Source organism: Momordica charantia (genome assembly GCF_013281855.1).
Source record: "Momordica charantia cultivar OHB3-1 chromosome 1 unlocalized genomic scaffold, Mcharantia_2.0 BLBB01000001.1, whole genome shotgun sequence".
Taxonomy (NCBI): domain Eukaryota; kingdom Viridiplantae; phylum Streptophyta; class Magnoliopsida; order Cucurbitales; family Cucurbitaceae; genus Momordica; species Momordica charantia.
In genome coordinates this window covers 17,482,933-17,501,656 of record NW_028275157.1, presented here as the reverse complement: position 1 = coordinate 17,501,656, position 18,724 = coordinate 17,482,933, and the positions used below count along the sequence as shown (strand labels likewise).

The 18,724-nt window shown below is 32.6% G+C and overlaps 2 protein-coding genes across 6 annotated transcripts; both read right to left on the bottom strand.

Moving 5' to 3' along the window:
• Positions 1-669: 669 nt before the first annotated feature.
• SK1 (shikimate kinase 1) lies at positions 670-6,426 on the bottom strand. Of its 2 annotated transcripts, none has more exons than XM_022276783.2 (11): positions 6,264-6,426; positions 5,624-5,874; positions 4,318-4,373; positions 4,060-4,114; positions 3,907-3,979; positions 3,406-3,493; positions 1,626-1,708; positions 1,421-1,550; positions 1,214-1,292; positions 1,018-1,082; positions 670-931 (listed from the first exon to the last, which is right to left on the bottom strand). In XM_022276783.2, the coding sequence occupies exons 2-11, from the start codon at positions 5,838-5,840 to the stop codon at positions 866-868; spliced, it is 912 nt and encodes a 303-aa protein (XP_022132475.1). In that variant the 5' UTR covers positions 5,841-5,874; positions 6,264-6,426; the 3' UTR covers positions 670-865. The 2 variants fall into 2 exon arrangements, with proteins under 2 accessions (XP_022132475.1, XP_022132476.1); XM_022276784.2 differs by having other exon boundaries at positions 5,624-5,845; positions 6,264-6,423.
• Positions 6,427-9,910: 3,484 nt separating this feature from the next.
• LOC111005740 (uncharacterized) lies at positions 9,911-13,822 on the bottom strand. Of its 4 annotated transcripts, none has more exons than XM_088126259.1 (4): positions 13,670-13,822; positions 12,321-12,563; positions 10,216-10,294; positions 9,911-10,085 (listed from the first exon to the last, which is right to left on the bottom strand). In XM_088126259.1, the coding sequence occupies exons 1-3, from the start codon at positions 13,685-13,687 to the stop codon at positions 10,247-10,249; spliced, it is 309 nt and encodes a 102-aa protein (XP_087982385.1). In that variant the 5' UTR covers positions 13,688-13,822; the 3' UTR covers positions 9,911-10,085; positions 10,216-10,246. The 4 variants fall into 4 exon arrangements, 3 of the variants coding, with proteins under 3 accessions (XP_087982385.1, XP_087982384.1, XP_022133053.1); XM_088126258.1 differs by having other exon boundaries at positions 9,911-10,082; XR_015792124.1 differs by lacking the exon at positions 9,911-10,085 and adding an exon at positions 11,042-11,186 and having other exon boundaries at positions 10,110-10,294.
• Positions 13,823-18,724: the final 4,902 nt, after the last annotated feature.

Genomic DNA, 18,724 nt, shown 5'->3' with positions numbered 1-18,724 from the left:
TGTTGCTTAGTGAGCATAGTAGACTTCATTATGGCTTTCAAATCCTTAAATTCTTCACAACATTTGTGCTTGGATGAGAACTAAATTAGGAGGCTGCGCAAAGGGGACGAGGAAGTTTAAAGGGCTCTCCAAAAAAGATGAAGGGAAAAGAGAGGGAAGAGCGGAGAAAGAAACAGGAAAAAAAGACAATCACACGTAAAAGATAAAAATAATATAAAATTATTTAACATTACCACGTCATTTAATATAATTATGCCACATCACTTTCTGTTAGTCAACTAACCGCTACCATTTTTTACCTGTTGGATCGAATGCATAATTCATTATCAAATTAATTCTTATATAAATATTTTTCTAATTTAAAAATTTAGAGAATTAGAAACAAAAAATAATTTTCAAACTGTAACCAGAAATAAGAAATTTTACCAATTAAAAAAATAGAAAATAAGAAAGAAGAAAATTACCAAACGAGTTCTTTCAAGATTTCTTAATTTGCATTTTAAAAAAAAAAATCTATATTCAAACTATTTCATGGCATTTTATAATAAAATAACATATATTTTGTTACCATTAACCAATATGGTAATCAAAGATAAAAATTAAAACTCACAAATGTGGTTTAATTTCAAATGCAATGGAGTATATGGTAATCACAACGGCTACACCAAATTAAAATTCACAAATTTGTTTTTCATTTCAAATGCAGTACATGCATACACGAATATATTACACACCCAAAAGTTGTATTTATCTCAAAATTTTCATAGATACACTTCTGACACTGAAATTCCAAAGGTTACTCACACCAAATCATCAATTCAAAGAAACACTTACCATGCCATGTTCGAAAACTGGCAACAGAGGCTTATTGAAGATTTGCCGCAGAATAATCATCTGCCTTTTCCAGAAAGTGCTGAATTTGTACAAGCGCCTGCAAAGAAAATCAAAATACAACTTACAATTCAAGCAGTTCCATAAAATAAATTTTAAAAAATCCAAATTTGTTAAGAGAGAGACCTCTATGGCAATATCTACAGGTGTCAGATTAGATGCGTCTGACAAACCCAGTTTGGTAGCAAGACCTGAAAGTCAAGAGAAGATACTGGAAAAGTAAACATACATTGGAACTTAGGGGGAAGATGTCATGTTATGAACTTTTTACTTCCTTTTTTCCATGCAGATTAAGGAATATCAAGATATTCTAATTTCATACTTCCTAAACAGACTTTGGCATCAGCATTGGCATATGCGTCACCCCTCTCCTCCAGAAGAATCGACAATCGCCTGAAAGCCTGTGTGAGGATCAGCAGATCAAGCATCACGAATTTGCTACCAATAAGCAACATCCCCGAATAACCAAATGAATGAAAAGAGGATAGTTTCTGGATAAACGTTATCTCATGGGAAATGAATTCACCACCTTTGTGTAGGCACTGCCTGACTCATGATGCAAGAGGGGGCGAGAGTCGGTACCTACTGCAGCAATTCTTTTTGCCAAGGCTTCCAGCGGTACATCTAGCCAGACACTAATCCCATTCCGCATATATTTCCTACAATTAAATAGGACAGCTTAACAAAACAGACGACCACGTTGCGAATAGAAAGTGTGTGTCAAAATAAATTACCAGTTAATAGGCCGAACAACAATACCTCCACCAGTGGAAATAACAAACCCGTGCATCAATGATAGTTCTCTCAACACTTCAGTCTAACAGGAAAATCACTGTCACTAACTTTGATCTGGCTATAACAGCTTATAGTTGCAAAAATTTTACTTAGCTGCATGGAATCATAGCAGCTAGATGAGGTGAAAAAGACAGAGCAGTAGTTACTAGGATGATAGGAAGAATCGCTAAAAACCATCACATTTGAAAAGGACATAATTTTCAAATAGTTATTAAAATATCAATCAATCAGTGATTAGCAGTTCGGTTCCTAATTATAGGAAATCAACAATCAATCCTTTAATTAATCAATAAATACACCCAACTGATTAATAATTCCATATTTGTTAAGTTTGTAGATTTGAAGCTGGGACCGGAGGGGGGAATGGATGTCATAGAGGTGAGCATGAGCCAACGGACTAGAAGTTAATTTCCAGCAACTTATTAATGATTAGAAATATAAAAATAGTAATGTTCAACAATAGATGTGTTTGGGGTGGATTGAGCTGAATGCCAAGACATTTTGGACCCAACACAGAATTTGTTCAACCAAATAACCTTTAGTTAAAAGTAGTGTACCAAACCCAACGTCAACCCAATATAATATCTGGGTTGGTTCGTATCATTCGAATCATTAATAATTAAACAAGAAAAATAATAATAAGGATCAATTACCCTATTTTAACACATTAAATTGAAAATGGCCGTTCAAAATAGTATTTTCCGTTACCAAAAGTACTATTCCAAAGACTTGAACAAATTAGTTCCTAAAAGTTATTGGAGAATACAAAAATCTAAAAGAGTTGTGAAATGAAATAAAACAAAAAAAGACATATATACAACTAAACATATTAGAAATAAAGAGATACTTTTTCAATTGATAAGCTTGAATAGATTCAGTTCAATCCAAACTAATTTTAGTATTCACAAACAAACCCAATCTACCTAAGAAGTAGAGATACAAACACGAGACACAGATATGACACGTCATTTTCTAAAAATCTAGAACACGGACACGTCAAGGACATGTTTATTAAAATATACCATTTTTTTTTTAAGTATATATCATTTTTATACAAGTAGGAAATCCAAAATCAATAAGTTTATGCATTTTCATACTTTAAAAATTGAGTTCGATGTATTTTGCTCTCAAAATTTATTATTTTGTCCTATGTTACTATTTATGTCTATTTCTTATGCTTGAAAAGTGTTTGATACATGCCTATAACAAGTGTTGAATCCATATTCACTATGTATAACTAGTGTGTGACACACATCTATGGAGCTAACAAGTGTCCGATACGTGTCAAATAAGTGTCCGAGTGTCAGAGTATCCAACATGGACACGTTTCCCAAATTGAAGTGTCCGTGCTTCTTAGATGTCTACCAAGGTTCAACCTAAGTGGAGGCAAACCAATCCATTCAAGTTTATAAACCAAATTTAACTTTGAAAAATTCACCTGGCATTTTGGACACCCCGTTCTACACTAAGACCTACAAATCCTGGATCCTTTCAATTCTATAGAGGAAAAGGGAAAATTACATTCTAACATTTGTCCCCCAACGTCTCAACTATTAAAAATTTTCACTTCACAGAAAATTATTGTATGAAGCAGCGTACTTCTGCTTTCCACCTTTCACTCGATTCATTTGAAAACCAAAACATCAAATACAGTAGACTGTAAGAACCACCAACTTCACAAATGTGAAGGACAATCAAATCGCATGCTTCATCACTTACCTCCTTATCTCTGAAGAAGCCCTCGCCATAACGCTTGAAAATTTCAGCCACTGAAGCTTCACCAACTTCTTGCTCCACTAATGTATCACTGTAGCATCCCGAAATGTAATGCAGAATTAATATGAAAGCAAATCATCCACAAGAAACTTGCATTAGCATATTTGTACTAAAAAAGAAGACAAACTATAGATGCCAAACTCTTCTATCAGAAAGCCTAGCTCAAAAGCATATTAGATCCCATGTTTATGCAAATCCAATTTTCTGCATGAGGAGCTGCAACTATCCACTAGATTCATTCAGTTGTACAGTCCTCAACATCACTTCAATACTGTTCATGCAACCCAGTTCAGCTTCATAATAAACCGTGGATGCTGGAATAATGATATGATGATATAGGAAATTGGGCAATAATTTTTCTTGCAATATATTCTTTACTTCCTTATTTACTAAAATTCAAATCAGAGTACAAGTCTTTTGTTAGTTGGCAATTAAACTGCAAACCTGTCAGAAAATGTGTAACTCAATTCTTTTGCTAAAATCTTGCCTATGGTTGTCTTTCCAGATCCCATCATTCCTGCAAATGAACATTTTGAGAGACTTAGTATCCAAGAGAATAATTGCCAATTATAAAATGTAAAAAGAAAAGACACTAACCAACTAGATATATGCATCGTCCATTTAGACAAGGCTGGACCTCTAGTGATTTATCCTGCAATTTTGCGAAATTCAAGTCAGATGAACTTTCAAAGTTGCACATCAAAGTTCTGCTCAAATTTCATTAATTATACTTTAAAAGTTATGTTTTTGGTGGTGGGGGGTTAAATGCTACACATCAAAAAGAAAAGCACGTATACCACGGCCACACATCTCTACAAGGATTTAAGGCAAGATATGACAAGGATTCTCTCAAACCTTTAAAAGTAGATCTTTGTCAAAAGGATGAAAATTTTCAGTTTCCAATGTCAAACCTACAAAATAATTAATGGAAAGCAATAAGCCTGTCAATTGGTTGAGAGAGGAAGACAATATGATACAGATTATTCATCGGGCATGTCAACAACAAAATAATTTTAAGAAGTAAAAACTAATAAAAAATTGATATTTAATCAATTAAAAAAAAAGGCATGTTTCAACATGGGTCTAGCAACAGGGTCATTAATTGCATTAAACAAGATAGAGTAACCGCTCAGTATTGCACTTCTCCTTCAACAGATTTTAGGGCAATGGATGCTCAAAAGTCCAAGAGAAGGTCATATAAATACGGTGCTTACTCACTGAGAGATCAGTTAAACAAGAAATATAATTATCGAAGGAGGGATGATTGCTAGAGTGCATTTATCAAGGATTTTAGACACTATATCAGTTTGAGACCGTTTTATATATTATCCATGTAAAGCACCTAAAAATACTTTAGTAATACTCATTTACTTGGAATGAGGGTATCTTTGAACTAGAACCCACTCCCTTGTGGGGGAGGGGGGCAGAGGTACACTTGCCAGCGCGAATGAGTATCATTTTCGTCCATTCTTGTTCCTCTTGCTTACTTGAGAATATAAATAATTCTTAACTCATTGGCCAAAATCAAGAGTTATGCTCACCGGTTGATTCCACCTAGGAGGTGGACAACCTAATTTTTTCTGTGTCACTCCACTTTTCTGAGTCTTTCACCAATTTAATATTAGACTTCATCCCAAGATTAGAGAACACTATCAATGATATTTCTCTGCATTCAATAATTTTAGTTAACACCATTACTTCTCTCCAGTAAACGAGAATCTGAGATTATGGTGCAATAAGACATGAGAGATGCTGATGTTTTCATTTTCAAAAATAACTAAAATTTTTCTGATGCAGTCTCGTGTTACTGAATTATACTATGGAGTTCACACTTTCGTAATCTTTGATTGTTTAGACAAATGGAGATTAAAATTGGGACAGAAAATGGATGAATGAATTCACCAGAACTCTTGTAAGAATCCAAATAACAGAAATTTTGTCTACAAATCAACGTCAGCCATGAAAAGCAACAGTATCAAAATATCGCAGCTAAGCATACTTGCTTAACAGCTTTGTCATGTCAGATGATGTTTCCAATCACCAAGTCAAAATCGTCAATGAGAATGCAACTCAAACAAATCAAACAAATGAAATGACCAGGAAAGAGGAAACAAAAAATGCGCATTTCTAATCACACTGGAAGTTCAATATCTTGTGTTACCCGAAATATTGTCACGAGAGCAGGAGGTCTCTACAGAGATCTTCCTGAGTCGATTTGGAAGTCTCCAAGGTTGCCGAAAAGCCGAAACCAGCGCTGGAAGCTTCTGCTTATCAGAAATTGGCTGAATAAATCGGCCCAAACCGCTCGGTCTCCTCACAAACATTTCAGAATCAATCCGGATTGATAAATGCTGCAACAGTCCTACTTTGGCCTCCATGGTCCCTGCCAACGCACCCCAGTTTCTCAGCTAGCTGAATTAAGCTTCACAGTCAGAGATCGCCATACACGACCAAGAGGTTATATTGAACCAATATTTATTATGCGAAGAAATAGGTGAAAGAGAAGGACAGGAGGAAAAAGCCCCGACTTCTAGCATCAAAATTCAAAATAAAGATCGGCAACAAAATGTAACAACTCCAACCACGCTAGATTGTAAAACATAAACATCAAACGATTACAAAGCTCCAAAATGACCAGGAAAACGGTTCTAGCTCACTCGTTGACAGAGTAGAACTTGAACGGCCGAATGAATCCCAAGAAATTTGCAGTAACCGGAGTCAAAAGAAATCTGAATCAGTTGAACTTAGAAGGCCGAAACATGATCGAGAACGTAAGAAAGAAAGCAAAAGAAGAGCGTTACCTGGAATCAGAAGCAAAAGCGAGCGATGGGGCACCGAATCGGACGAAGAGAAGAGAGTTGGCAGTGGCGTCCATATATATATATATATATATATGTGCTTTCTCCAGGAGAAGTTTCAATGTCAGTGCTGTGCTTAACAACAGTATCAATTTCTGTGGGTGCTGTGAATTATGACAGCCGTCGCTCTCCCTCTCCCCTTCTCAAAATATATTATAGAATTGTTTGTTTTCGAAATACCCTAATCGATTATTTCCAACTTAAAAACGGATTATTCCCTTTTTCATTGTTTTCCAGTGCTTAGAAACTTAGAATTAAAAGGTTGCCTTCGGTTGGTGAGAAATTCGAAAATAATGGATTAACATAATTTTTATTGTTTTAGATATACGATCTAAAAATAGTTTTTATAAACCAATACGATAAGAATCCAGAACATTAAACATAATTCAAATGGTATATTCGAGTCATTCAGCCCTTTTCATTTGGATTTTTTTTAGTACAATACGGATCAAACCCACAGTCTTAGACACATATATCAAATCATGAGGTTAGAGTTCAAATATCCATCCTCATCTATTAAACAGGGACAATTACCATAACAAATTAAATTAAATTAAACTTAAAGTTCAAATTGACTATATATATACATATTTTCTTTTTAGTACCACACGTGGGATTGGAAGATCGAACTCACAACTTCTTGATTTGAGATGTATATCAATTATCACTAAACTATGCTTACTTTAGTCAAATTGAATATATTTTTTTGTAATTTCATTCGATTTTTTTTTAATTAACGAGTGACGTCGTGGGGTTGGTAGGTCGAGTAGTTGGCCTTGGGGGTAGGTATAAATTCTTTAAAAAGATCCAGCTTCTAATGCATGGCACGTGGTGGAAATTTTTTTTTTATTTTAATCTTTTTATTTGTATATTTTTTTAATCTTTTAAATTTACAATACCTTTTAATCCTTTAAAATATCCACCGAATAAAACTGTCTTTTTGTCGTTTTAATATAATTTTAATATCTCAATTGATTTTCCTATTTTACTTTTAAAAATGAGTGAATCACATGATATATTTATGATATATTTTTCAATGTTAGGATATTGTTAGTTCATTAAGATTAAATTATCATTTTAATTCTTTTAATTATCTTTTGAGAATATAACGTTACAAATATGGGATGGAAATTCAAACTTCAACCTATAAAAAAAAGTTATTAAGAGCTCGTTTAATAACGTTCTCGTTTATATGTTAATTACCGTTAAGCTATGCTCGTTTTTGCTATCAACCTCCATGGATTAAAAAATAAATAAAACAAAATTTTAATTTATGTTGGAACAAATTAGAAATGAGAACGAGAAATAAGAACTTATTTTTGTTGTTTCTAAAATTTCTATAAAATTTGGAAAATGTTTCTAAAAAACTGCATAAATAGTTATCGAAGATTTAGATTTCTTAATAAAATTGAAAATGAAGAATAAGAATTGGGAACGTTACCAAACGTGTCTTAATGTTTTAACACGATTCTTAGGTTGACAACCATTTTAGTTTTTGTGACGTGAGTTTGGTATCAATTTCATTTATATGATTTTAAAAGTCTCATTACAGTTTCTATGATTTTGTTAAACCTCTCAAAATTGTCATATTGGTATTACCCAATGTTAACTGTTTTCCTATGTGACACGTTTTCTAAAGAGAAATGATGTATTGACGTTTAATATTTAGCATGTAAGTTAAAATAACGATTGTATAAAGGTTTTTGAGTGGAGTAAACTCATTACTTCTTTCATTTGAAAGATGTAATAAAAAATTACATGGACTAAATTTTAATGAAGTTCGAACAATAATATAACCATTGACTTCAATTTGACATAAGCGTAAAAGCATATAGAGTAAAGGTACAATTTCATTAACCATATTTTTGCTATGCTTTCCTTACTAACCATTCTCATCGTTTTTTCTTTTGCTAAGGGAAAAAAACAACAAAAGATTAGATTTGGAGATAAGACATAAATATAGCACATGTTTTGGCGTAACTTTGGAAAGAATTACTAATTTAGAGGGTATATAATGTAGGTTTTTTTGCGATTTTACAGTGCATGTTTTGATCAGATAGTTTTTTGAGTGTTTGATAATAAATTTAAAAACACTTTTTAAATAAACACTTGAGATGATTATTCAAAAAGTAAGTCTAAATTGTGATTAAGGCGGATTTGTTTGGGCCCTTTCTCAATCATAATGGGAAATAAAAGCCACTTACCTACTCAACCTCAAAGTAAAAATAAAAAATAAAATCCATTTACCTACTCCATTCCCAATCCCATCACACCTACCACCACCGGGCCCCAAACCAACTACTAAATAATTTTTTTCTTTTGTAGTGGATAGTCGGAGTTTTTTCTTTTGTAGCGTATAGTCGGAGTTTTTCTCCTCTATCCAGTGCCACTTGCTTCCACTCTAAGTTTCATTAAATTTTTTTAATTATATTAAGGTTGGAAGGTTCAAAATTATGACCAAAAACTAAAATGACGAAAAAAAAATTAGTGAGCTAAATTTTGTTTACTCTTTCTCTCTTGTTTTTTTTTTTTTTTTGTTATTCATCATTACTTCTTGGCCGCAGCAAATTCTTGTAAATATTTCAAATAACTATATTTGTGAACGTATTAACGAATGGACTTAATCAAATCTACTGCTTGTATTATTTGATTGATTTTTAACAAAAAAAAAAATAAAGGGACAACAAATTACTATTGTACAGGGTGAGTACACTGTTACAAATGTAGTTTTTTTATTCTATTAAAAATTACATCTTATATTAGAGAGAGACAAATTTTTTTAGTAGGTGGAAATTTGAACGACTTTTTGACTGGAGGTAAATATCTAAACCATTGAGCTATGTTCAAACCTACCCGATGGTTGAGTAGTTATATTTAAGTTGGTGGGTCAAATGGTCTAAATGTGTTAGAGAGTGAGAATATAGGATAAATACTAAGAAATGGTGGTACAGATATAGAAATAGAGACGAGAGAGAGAGAGAGAGAGAGAGAGAAGAGAAACTATATTAGCAAGAAGGAAAGAACTTGTGTTAGATTGAGAAAATATAGGAAGAGAGAAATAAAATCACTAACATATCTCCCTTGAACACAGTGTAGATTTAAAACCTCACTCCCATGATCGTGATTTGATTGCTCAAGTTAGAAGTTAATTGATGCAATTAAAAACAATCTTAGTTTAGAGGTTGTTTATATAGCCCATTCGAGCTAGAATCGGTTGTTTGATCCCATGGTTATATAATTCTTTTTCTATTAAACTTTTATTATTTGATCATGAACTTACTATGAGAAGAAAGTAAATATGTTTTAACATTTTATTATGATTCACAATTCAAGCTGTTTGAACCATTCTCCTATAATTGCTATTGAAATGGCATGTCGTTCCATCAAACATGAAATAAAATTAGACATCTTCTGCAGTTTTACACTTCACATGAAAGCGTAACTTGCCACTTTAATAAAAGAAAATTTTCTATTTTGATACTAAAGGGTGTTCACTTGGTATTTATCTTCAATTATTTAACATGCTACGTTAGAGTTTCTTATAGTAATACCAAAAATAAATCATTTTAAGAGGGTAAAAATATGCCAAGTAATGAGAAGGGAACATTGTCATTGTACAACTTTTTTTCCCCTTTTTAAGTTATGGAGACAGTTCACCTAAACCCAATGCTTTAATTTACACTGCCCTGGTAGTTTTTTTTTTTTTATATATAAATAAATCTGCAACCTAATTAATTCATGGCAGAGCTAATGAAACAGCAGCTGCTACAGGCAAGAACACAGCCATCATAAAAAAATCCAAAAATATAATACAGTTGTTATAATCAGCACAAAAGAGAAAGGGCAATAGAGATATTCGTAGGGAAGCAATTAATACAATGTCATTACAACTTACAAGTGGGCCTCCAGAGGTTCTCAATAGTACTTCAGGCTTTCACGCAGCAGTTGAAGCAGCTTAGAATGCTCTTTCTCGTCTGGCAGAACACCCGAAAGTATATGAGAATCAGCCGAAAATGGACACACTTTGATATTACCTCATATTCAAGTAAAATTTTAGAAGATGGAACACTCATTTGAATGAGTTTGAACCTCAAAAATGAGATTTGGGTAAGAGCCCAAATCACTTGAGCTGGAGGTTACACAAATTCAACTGAACTAACCCGTGGTTTTTCATCTAATACTGGAAGACAGATTCGGAAACGATACTAACTTTTCACTGATGAAATGAAAAAGATACAAAAAGGAGTGAAAACCCGAAAAGAAAAGAAAAGAAAATACAAAGCTTTGGAACCCGACCTCCATCCTATTACTCCCCATGTTTGCAGTTTTGCACTGTCTGTGTAGTTAGTTCCTCCTTCCCCTCTAAGACTCGCTCTTTCCCCATCCCTCATACAATTTATTTCTCTCTCACATAACCAGATTAAAATCTAAATGCCGAAACCAATTAAATCCTAAAACATAATGTAACTGATAAAATAGAATAAAACGGGATCGTAACAAATTTTCATGCTTATTTCATTCTATATCTGACTAGGCAACCGGCCTTTCATCCTTTTGAATTTAGAAGTCGATTTTTCAAAAGTAATTAATGTGGTATTCTGTGGCCAAGGATTCTTGTTTAATGCAATAAAACATACGGACAATGAAAAGCACACATCAACAGAATATAAACCAAGAGTGGTCTAGAAATTATTAGAGTTAGCTGTCATAACGTGGCTGACCTTCCAAAACACGATCACGTCCCCTTCAATTGAAACCAAGAAATTTTGCCTAAGACGACACATCTAAAGGTCATGGGAGATCAGCCACAATATAGCAACACACCCAATAATTTCTCAACCACCGTTTATTTAACTTCAATTGGAACTGAAAGAAAAAAGAATAAAAATCATTAGACATTGACATATGTTAGAATCGTCCTTGGTAGGAAAAATTTGCTTCTCTTCACCTTCCCCCCCATATAAGGAAAGAAAACCTGTCTGGCCACTGCCGTTCCAAAACATGACATAGGATTTACTGCAGATGCCTGCACACCACTTATGCTTTCTAGTGGGCTAGGTGCGAAGAGGACCCAGCCCGCAACTTGTTTCCACAAACGTAACTTTAAGTCAATATCTCTCTCACTCTAATTGAAAACTTCCACATGGGATCTGAACAAACACAAGGCCTAATTGGTAATTTAAGTAGGCTCATGAATAGTCTAATATTCCACCTTGAGAACTGAACTGAACTGAAATTATGGCAATATAATTTCAGCTCCTTAAACAATTTTTTTTATCTTTCTCCAGTAATTAATTTGTTTTATTATTCTGTTTAAATTTTATTTTGGACAATATTCTTGTTTGAATTTTATGCACTGAAATAAGGTATAGGACGTTCATCACAAATATTTTGAGAATTCTCCTCTCTAAACTGAAGCATGTTTATGCTGTTTTTAAGCAGGCATGTAAGCATGTTTCACTTTGTCAATAATCAAAACAGTACAAGAGTCTGGATCTAACGATCAACAAAATCAATAGATAGCTCTAACAGTTAAACGAAGAACTAAGTGTTGACTGTTGAGTCATTGGGATCCTCTTTTTTCTTTTTCTTTTTTTTTTTAATTATAAATTTATAACTATAATGAGTCTGGGACAATTCCCTCAACCCTACAACATTTAGGGTAGGAAATCTAATATCCAAGACATTCAAAGTGCTATTAGCCAGTTCATCATAAAACTAGATGACAATTCAGGGAAGTGCTTTGACCTCGAGACTTTTAGGTTTGTATTGATTTTTCAACAATTAATAGCTGTACCCACAAGTTAATAGACAATAGCAGCATGGACCCACAAGTTTGATAAAGAAACTTCCAGGCACATACAACACATTGATGTAACCCAACCCAACCAATTCTTGCGTTTTCCAAACGGTATTTGTTTACAAGAACATGCAAGTCCCTATCAGACAATCAAAAAGTTACCAATATCAAATCTTAGGGAGGAAGAGTACGAATCTTACTGGTGGAGGATGGTGACTCTGATGATAGGGGTGGTGATTTTCAGTAGGAAAAGAGTCTGTTACGGTTGGGGGCGTGGCTGAGGCAATGAGCTCCTCTTCATTTCCGAGACTCGCCCTAGACACATCTCTCTTGTTCTGTTTCCTATTTTCCCTAATTTTAGAAAAATCAAGGGAGTAGTCCGGCAGCGGTCCCTTTTGGTCCCAATCTCCAAACTGTGGCACTGAAAGCCATGGAGCAGTTTTCTGAAGAAAATAAGAATGTCAGTTTCGTTTTATATTTCTTAAAAAATAAAAGAAAGAACGTCAATTAAAAAAACTCTGCAGGTTTCTAATTTAAAGAACTAACAGATCTATAGTCACCAAAGGCATCGACCACATCAAAGGTTTATAGTCACCAGAGTCGGAAACTGACTGTTTTAGGTTTTTTTCTTTTTTCATCTGATTCCAATTTACTATCTTATTAGAGCCAAGAAAATCCTTCTAATTTCTTTTACAGATCAATTTAGAGTTCGAATCGTTATCTGCGAGTAATAAATAAATTGGATAAGTTATTCCACCTTCAAAGTCAGTGACAGCAACTTTTCTAAATTTTTATTATTCAGTCTTCAAAAGCAAGCCCCCCCAAAAAATAAAGTCAATAGTTGAAATACAAGAGCAACTGAAGGAAACTCATCAGCTAAAGCGTTGAAATTTTGTAACCAAGGGAAAACAATTGCCGAGAGGATGGAAGAAAAGTAGACAGATTTGACTGCTTCCCAGCTTACAAAAAGTAACATGATTGCCTCCGTGAATTGATCAAAAAATGGTTAAAAAGCAAAAGCATAACGCCAATTTCTCCCGTGACAAAACACATACGTCCAAATCCAACCAAGCTAGCGAGATAATCAGATTACATGTCTGAATATTCAAAGCAATGTGAGAAAAAATTCGACAGAGAAAAAGGCAGAAAACTCAAAAATCAAATTCAATTTACAAACAGGAAAATAAAAATACACATGCATGTGCAAGATGAAATGCCAGGAAAACATCGATGATTATTACGCTCCAAAAGGAAGCAATACCAGAGTAACATTTGAAACTTACTTCACAGTTTGACTAATTACGAAATTCTAATGCTTCTAGGACTGTTTTCATTAGGCGAGGTTAAAAACTAGAGAAACGACAATCTCTCCTCTTCAAGAGTCGCGCTGAAGCAGTCAGCTTAGATCAATAATTTCTTTCCATTCCCTCAGTTAAACCAGTAGATAAGGCAAACAATAAAACGAAACCCGAAGATTCTCAAAGCAAAAAAACAGAGCAAGAAACAAGAAAAAGCAGAAGCAGGCAAGCAAAACAGAGAGAAAAACCACCTCCTTCCGATCATCCATCGTATCGAATACAACTCTTCACCTCGTAACAGCACGAAGAACAGCAGACAACGAGACGATTCAACTACAAGAAAGAAGAGAAGAGTTCTTCGAATAGAATTGAGAGTGAAAGCGTATAGCAAAAGCAAAGCAGGTGCAGTGGGAAACGAGACACCAGTTCTTTGGCTGATAAAAGAAGAAGAAAACTGGAAAGCCTCTGTTTTCAGTCTATATAGGTCTCCCAGTTGGCAATAATGGGCCTCCAGTGTTGGTATATTACGATTATGCCACTGCAGCATTAGTCTTGGCTGTTTCGGTGCGGCCTTCGCTGGTTCTCAGGCTTTTCCAGTTGTATGTTTAGCCTTACACGGAATTAAATATTAGATATATATATATTGTGGCGCTTACGCGGATTGAAATTATTGGATGGCCAAACGACGACGTCTGATTCTTTCGCGTTTATAGATAAAGCTTTGATCATTCAAGATGGATGTGGGAGGACCTATTTTTCTATATGAAATTGCTTTTGATTTTTTGTGTTAAATAAAGTTGTTTATTGATTTGAAAATATTTTTAATATTGATAAATTGGGGTTTTCTCCTTGTCTTCTCGTTGACTCAATTGATACATATATATAAAAAAGGCAAAAGAAGGAAAACCAAAAAGAAAAGGGAAATTAAATCTTCATTTATTTCCTGGGATTCATGAATCTCCACATTGCATGCCCTCGAGTGAGAGCGTGTATGTCGTAAATGTCCAATTTGTCAAGAAAAATATTGAATTGCTTCTTTCTCAATATCTGTTAGCTGTACCGATTTTGGAACATAACATGGTGCAATTAGACAATATTGGATAGCATCTCGAACAAAATGACACTTAATTTCGATGTGTTTGGTGCGTTTATGGAAAATTGGATTCTATGCTACATGTGATATTGTTTTTGGACAATGAACTCTCAAACTCAGAAGTATACCTTCAATTATTTTAGTTCACGTGTAATAGAAGTATATAACGATATTCTACCCGAAGAGCAGGCAATTGTATGTTGCTTCTTAGTTTTCCATGAAAATGGTGAATTCCCAAAAAAAAAAAAAAGATCACCAAGTAAGATGATAAACTACCCAATCTCTCACACTAACTTGTCAAAAACATATCACCGTCGGAACATAGACTAAGTTAGGACAGGTGACAACCAAATAATTAAGACGTCCAACTAAGTGTCAATAGGACAGGACTTGGGATTTGAGAGAGGATGGGCTCGTGGCATGCGCCAATTGATGATTTTGTTCAAGAGAAAATGAAATCGATTTGGATCCCAACAAACCAACCTCCAAAATTATATCAAGAACATATTTTCGTTGGCATAAGTATAGACCTAAAGTATTTCTAGCTACCTCAATACCAAGAAAACATTTAAGCACTAAGATCCTTCATATGAAAATTCTTGCTCAAATATGCTTTAAAACATGTTACTGCAATAGAATCATTGCCATAAATTATTAAATCATTAACATGCACCAATATATTAAGTTGAACAAACCCTTCAGTGTAAGTGAAGAGAGAATAATCAGAATATGATAAAAAAATCATATCTCTTTAAAATTGTCACAAGTTTGGCAAATCAACATCGAGAAGCCTGACATAAACCATACCACGGCTTTCGTAGACGAAAAACCATTGTGAAATCATTGATGTAAAGCTTGGAGGAAGTATCATATAGACCTTATCTATTAAGGATCCCATATTGGTAAGATATGAGACCTAACAAGTGTTTATAATAGACCTAGGCTACTCTTCTCATTGTCAATTGGTTTTGATATGAAACTCCATGGATATTGATTCGAATAACTAGACGGAATTTAAATTGCTCGGGGATGCTTTAATCAGTTGAGGTTTAATTATGCTCCTTCGTGCGACTTTCTAAAATAATAATTTTAGTAATTAAATTTTGATTAAATTGACACTATGGGATAAATGTATGAATGGACCAATTTTAATCCATACATTAATGACGTTGTAAAAAAAAAGTTTTAAGGCATTATTGAAAGTTGAAACTTTAAAATTCTTTGATTCTTTCTAGACAGAGTTGACTAAACATATATCATGCTCAAAAAATCAAATGAATTTTAAAGTTGACTAAAAAATGGTTTCGTAGTTGACTAAATATATATTAGGCTCAAAATACTAGATTTGAACAATTTAAAAACAATAATTTAAAAAGTATTATTCAACTTGTTGAGATACCTATCTCTTTGAAAGATCGCGAGTTCAAATTATATACCATATGTTATACTAAAAAAAATAATAATTCAATATGAATTGATTGTTTTTTTTCACCTAAATTATTAAAATAGTTTAACTGAACAAAAATTAATAACTTAAAAAATCTAAATTTACCAATAAAATATTGTAATTTAATAAACATGCTAATTTTCTTATAAAAGTGAGCCTATTGGCACGAATATTTTGAATAAAAGAAAAGAACTATCTACAAAAGAAGAAGAAGAAAACAATAGTAGAAAAGAAAATCAAAACGCTATACATAACTTTCTTAAAATAGCTTTTCCTCGTCATTGCTAGAAAAATACCAATATATAGGGATGTTCAAAAAATCCGACGAACCCGACCCGTTGGTTAGATGAAGCCTCGGGTTGGGTTGTGATTTTTCCAACCAGATGAGGTTGGGTCGGGTTTTGGGTTCAACCTTTAAAAAATTGGGACAACCCAACTGAACCCGAATTTATGCATAGATTATATTTTTCTTAATTATATATATAACAATATTTTTATCTTCAATTTCAAACATCCATTTAGTGTTAATTCTAGCCCTTCATTTAAGGGTTTTATATTATCTTCTTTTATTTTGTATCTTAATCTCAACCGTCTATTAAGTTTTAATCATAACTCCTCATCGCCGTCGTGATAATTAGAAATAAAAAAAAACACAAACTGACAACCCAACTTGAAAATATTGGGTTAGGGTGACTATCCAATTCAAACCGATGATTCCTATATATGACCAATTCGAAAATTCGGGTTGATCTCAAAATCCCTCCTAACTCGACCCCACCCAACTCGTGAACACCCCAACCAATATACAACTTCATGGAATGAAAAAGGTGAGAAATTAAAATTAGAGAATAAATAGCTCGCTACTCAGGAAAAAATAAATTGAGTTCAGATACGTTGGTGAGAAAAATTGTAGGACTTTATATATATATATTTGTTTTTTTTTTTGTTGATGCAAAAGTCTGCCAAGGCACGAAGAATAACCTGGGAAGTTGGGATGCAATACTTGGAGTGTTCTTCAGGGGACCTGCAAAACAAGTAGGCCACTCCGACGCCTAAGTCAGTTAGGAATCAGTGGTTAACATATCAGCTTCAGACAGATTTCATACATGAGTTTGCTCAATGATGGTGTATTTATAACGGTCAATGGGGTAGATAGTTGTCTCATCCGGATATTTTTCTGCTCATGCGGGCTCCTTCGAACCACCTACATTGGATCGGTCCTTACAGTACATTCAGCAAATTAGCCCTGGCGACTGACTTATTTTCTAAGTATCTGGGATCGACTTACCTTTCGGAACTACCAGTGTGTGTGTGTGTATATATATATATATATATATATATATATATATATATATCGTTAGCGCCCGGACTAACGATATTAATTCTAAGGTTAGCTATCATGGAGTTTGAATTCACCCTTCTTAAATTCTTTTAATTCATCTTTGCTTCTTTTAACAAACAAACAAATCGTGATGGTTTAAGAAGATTTATTTTTTATTTTTAATGTCAGAGAATTGAAATGTAAGGAAAATTTTTTAAATTCTTAACTCATTTGGGATTCTATAAAGTCAAGATTTTTTAAAAATTTAGGACAATGATTACATATTCAAGTCTTTTAGATTCCATAAATGTGTGGATTTTATGATGTATTTAAATTTTTATTTACTAAAGCTAAATTTAGATAGTTCTATATTTTGTAAATTAAATTTCAATGAATATTTTAAGCTAATTTTTATTATATCAAACTTCAAAAATAACAAATTGATATTTTCATATTTTTACTTTTAATGAAGTCGTTTTTTTAAAAGAGTTTAATAAAATCAATTGTACGTATCATATCTAAATAAAAATTGTGTTCATGAATATCATACCTTATTAAAATTTAATTCGCCGAATTAAATATTTTGGATTATAAAATAATATCATTATTATTATTGAATTCAACATAAGGAGGAAAATATGTAGCATTTCTTTCTTGCTTTTTTATTTAATAAAATATGTAACATTTCATATTTATAGTCATTGTCATACAAAATTAGATAAAGACAGTTATTTTATAGTTGTAAAAAATGAATAATCAAAAAAATTATTGAGATTCTGATACCTATAATATTATACAATAAAATGTAATATCTATTCATTAAATAAATTAAAATAAAGAAAAAAAACTTTTGATATTATAACCCTTTAAATGACAATATATGATTTAAAGTAAATATACTTAATAATCCGTTATAATTACAAATGACATATTTGTAAATATAAACTTCAAAATTATCCAAAAATAATATATAATTATAATGATATCTACTACTAATTTCATATTCATTCATCCATATAAAATATAAAATATACATTATCGATTATATATAATAAACAACAACCTGTAAATTAGCTTTATCTACATTTTAGCTTAAGAATGTGTATTTCATATATATGCTTTTAGTATTTAATTATAAAAGAACTAATAAAATACTTAAATTATATTTTGATCTCTAAATTTCTAAATTTGTTCCAATTGTTTAAAACTTTCAAAATATATATTTTTAGTTATAAACATAAAAAATAACTATTTCATTTATAAAGTTTCAAAATTTCTATTTTAGTTAATTGAAGGGTAAAGAACTAACAATTTTATTGGTTCATATTATTCTGTCATGCTTGGCTAATGAGTCACCCAACCAACCTAGATGACTTTAATATATACCTATGTTAACATATTAATACGTGTTTTGGAGTTACATTATTAGTTTGTTAGGAGCAAAA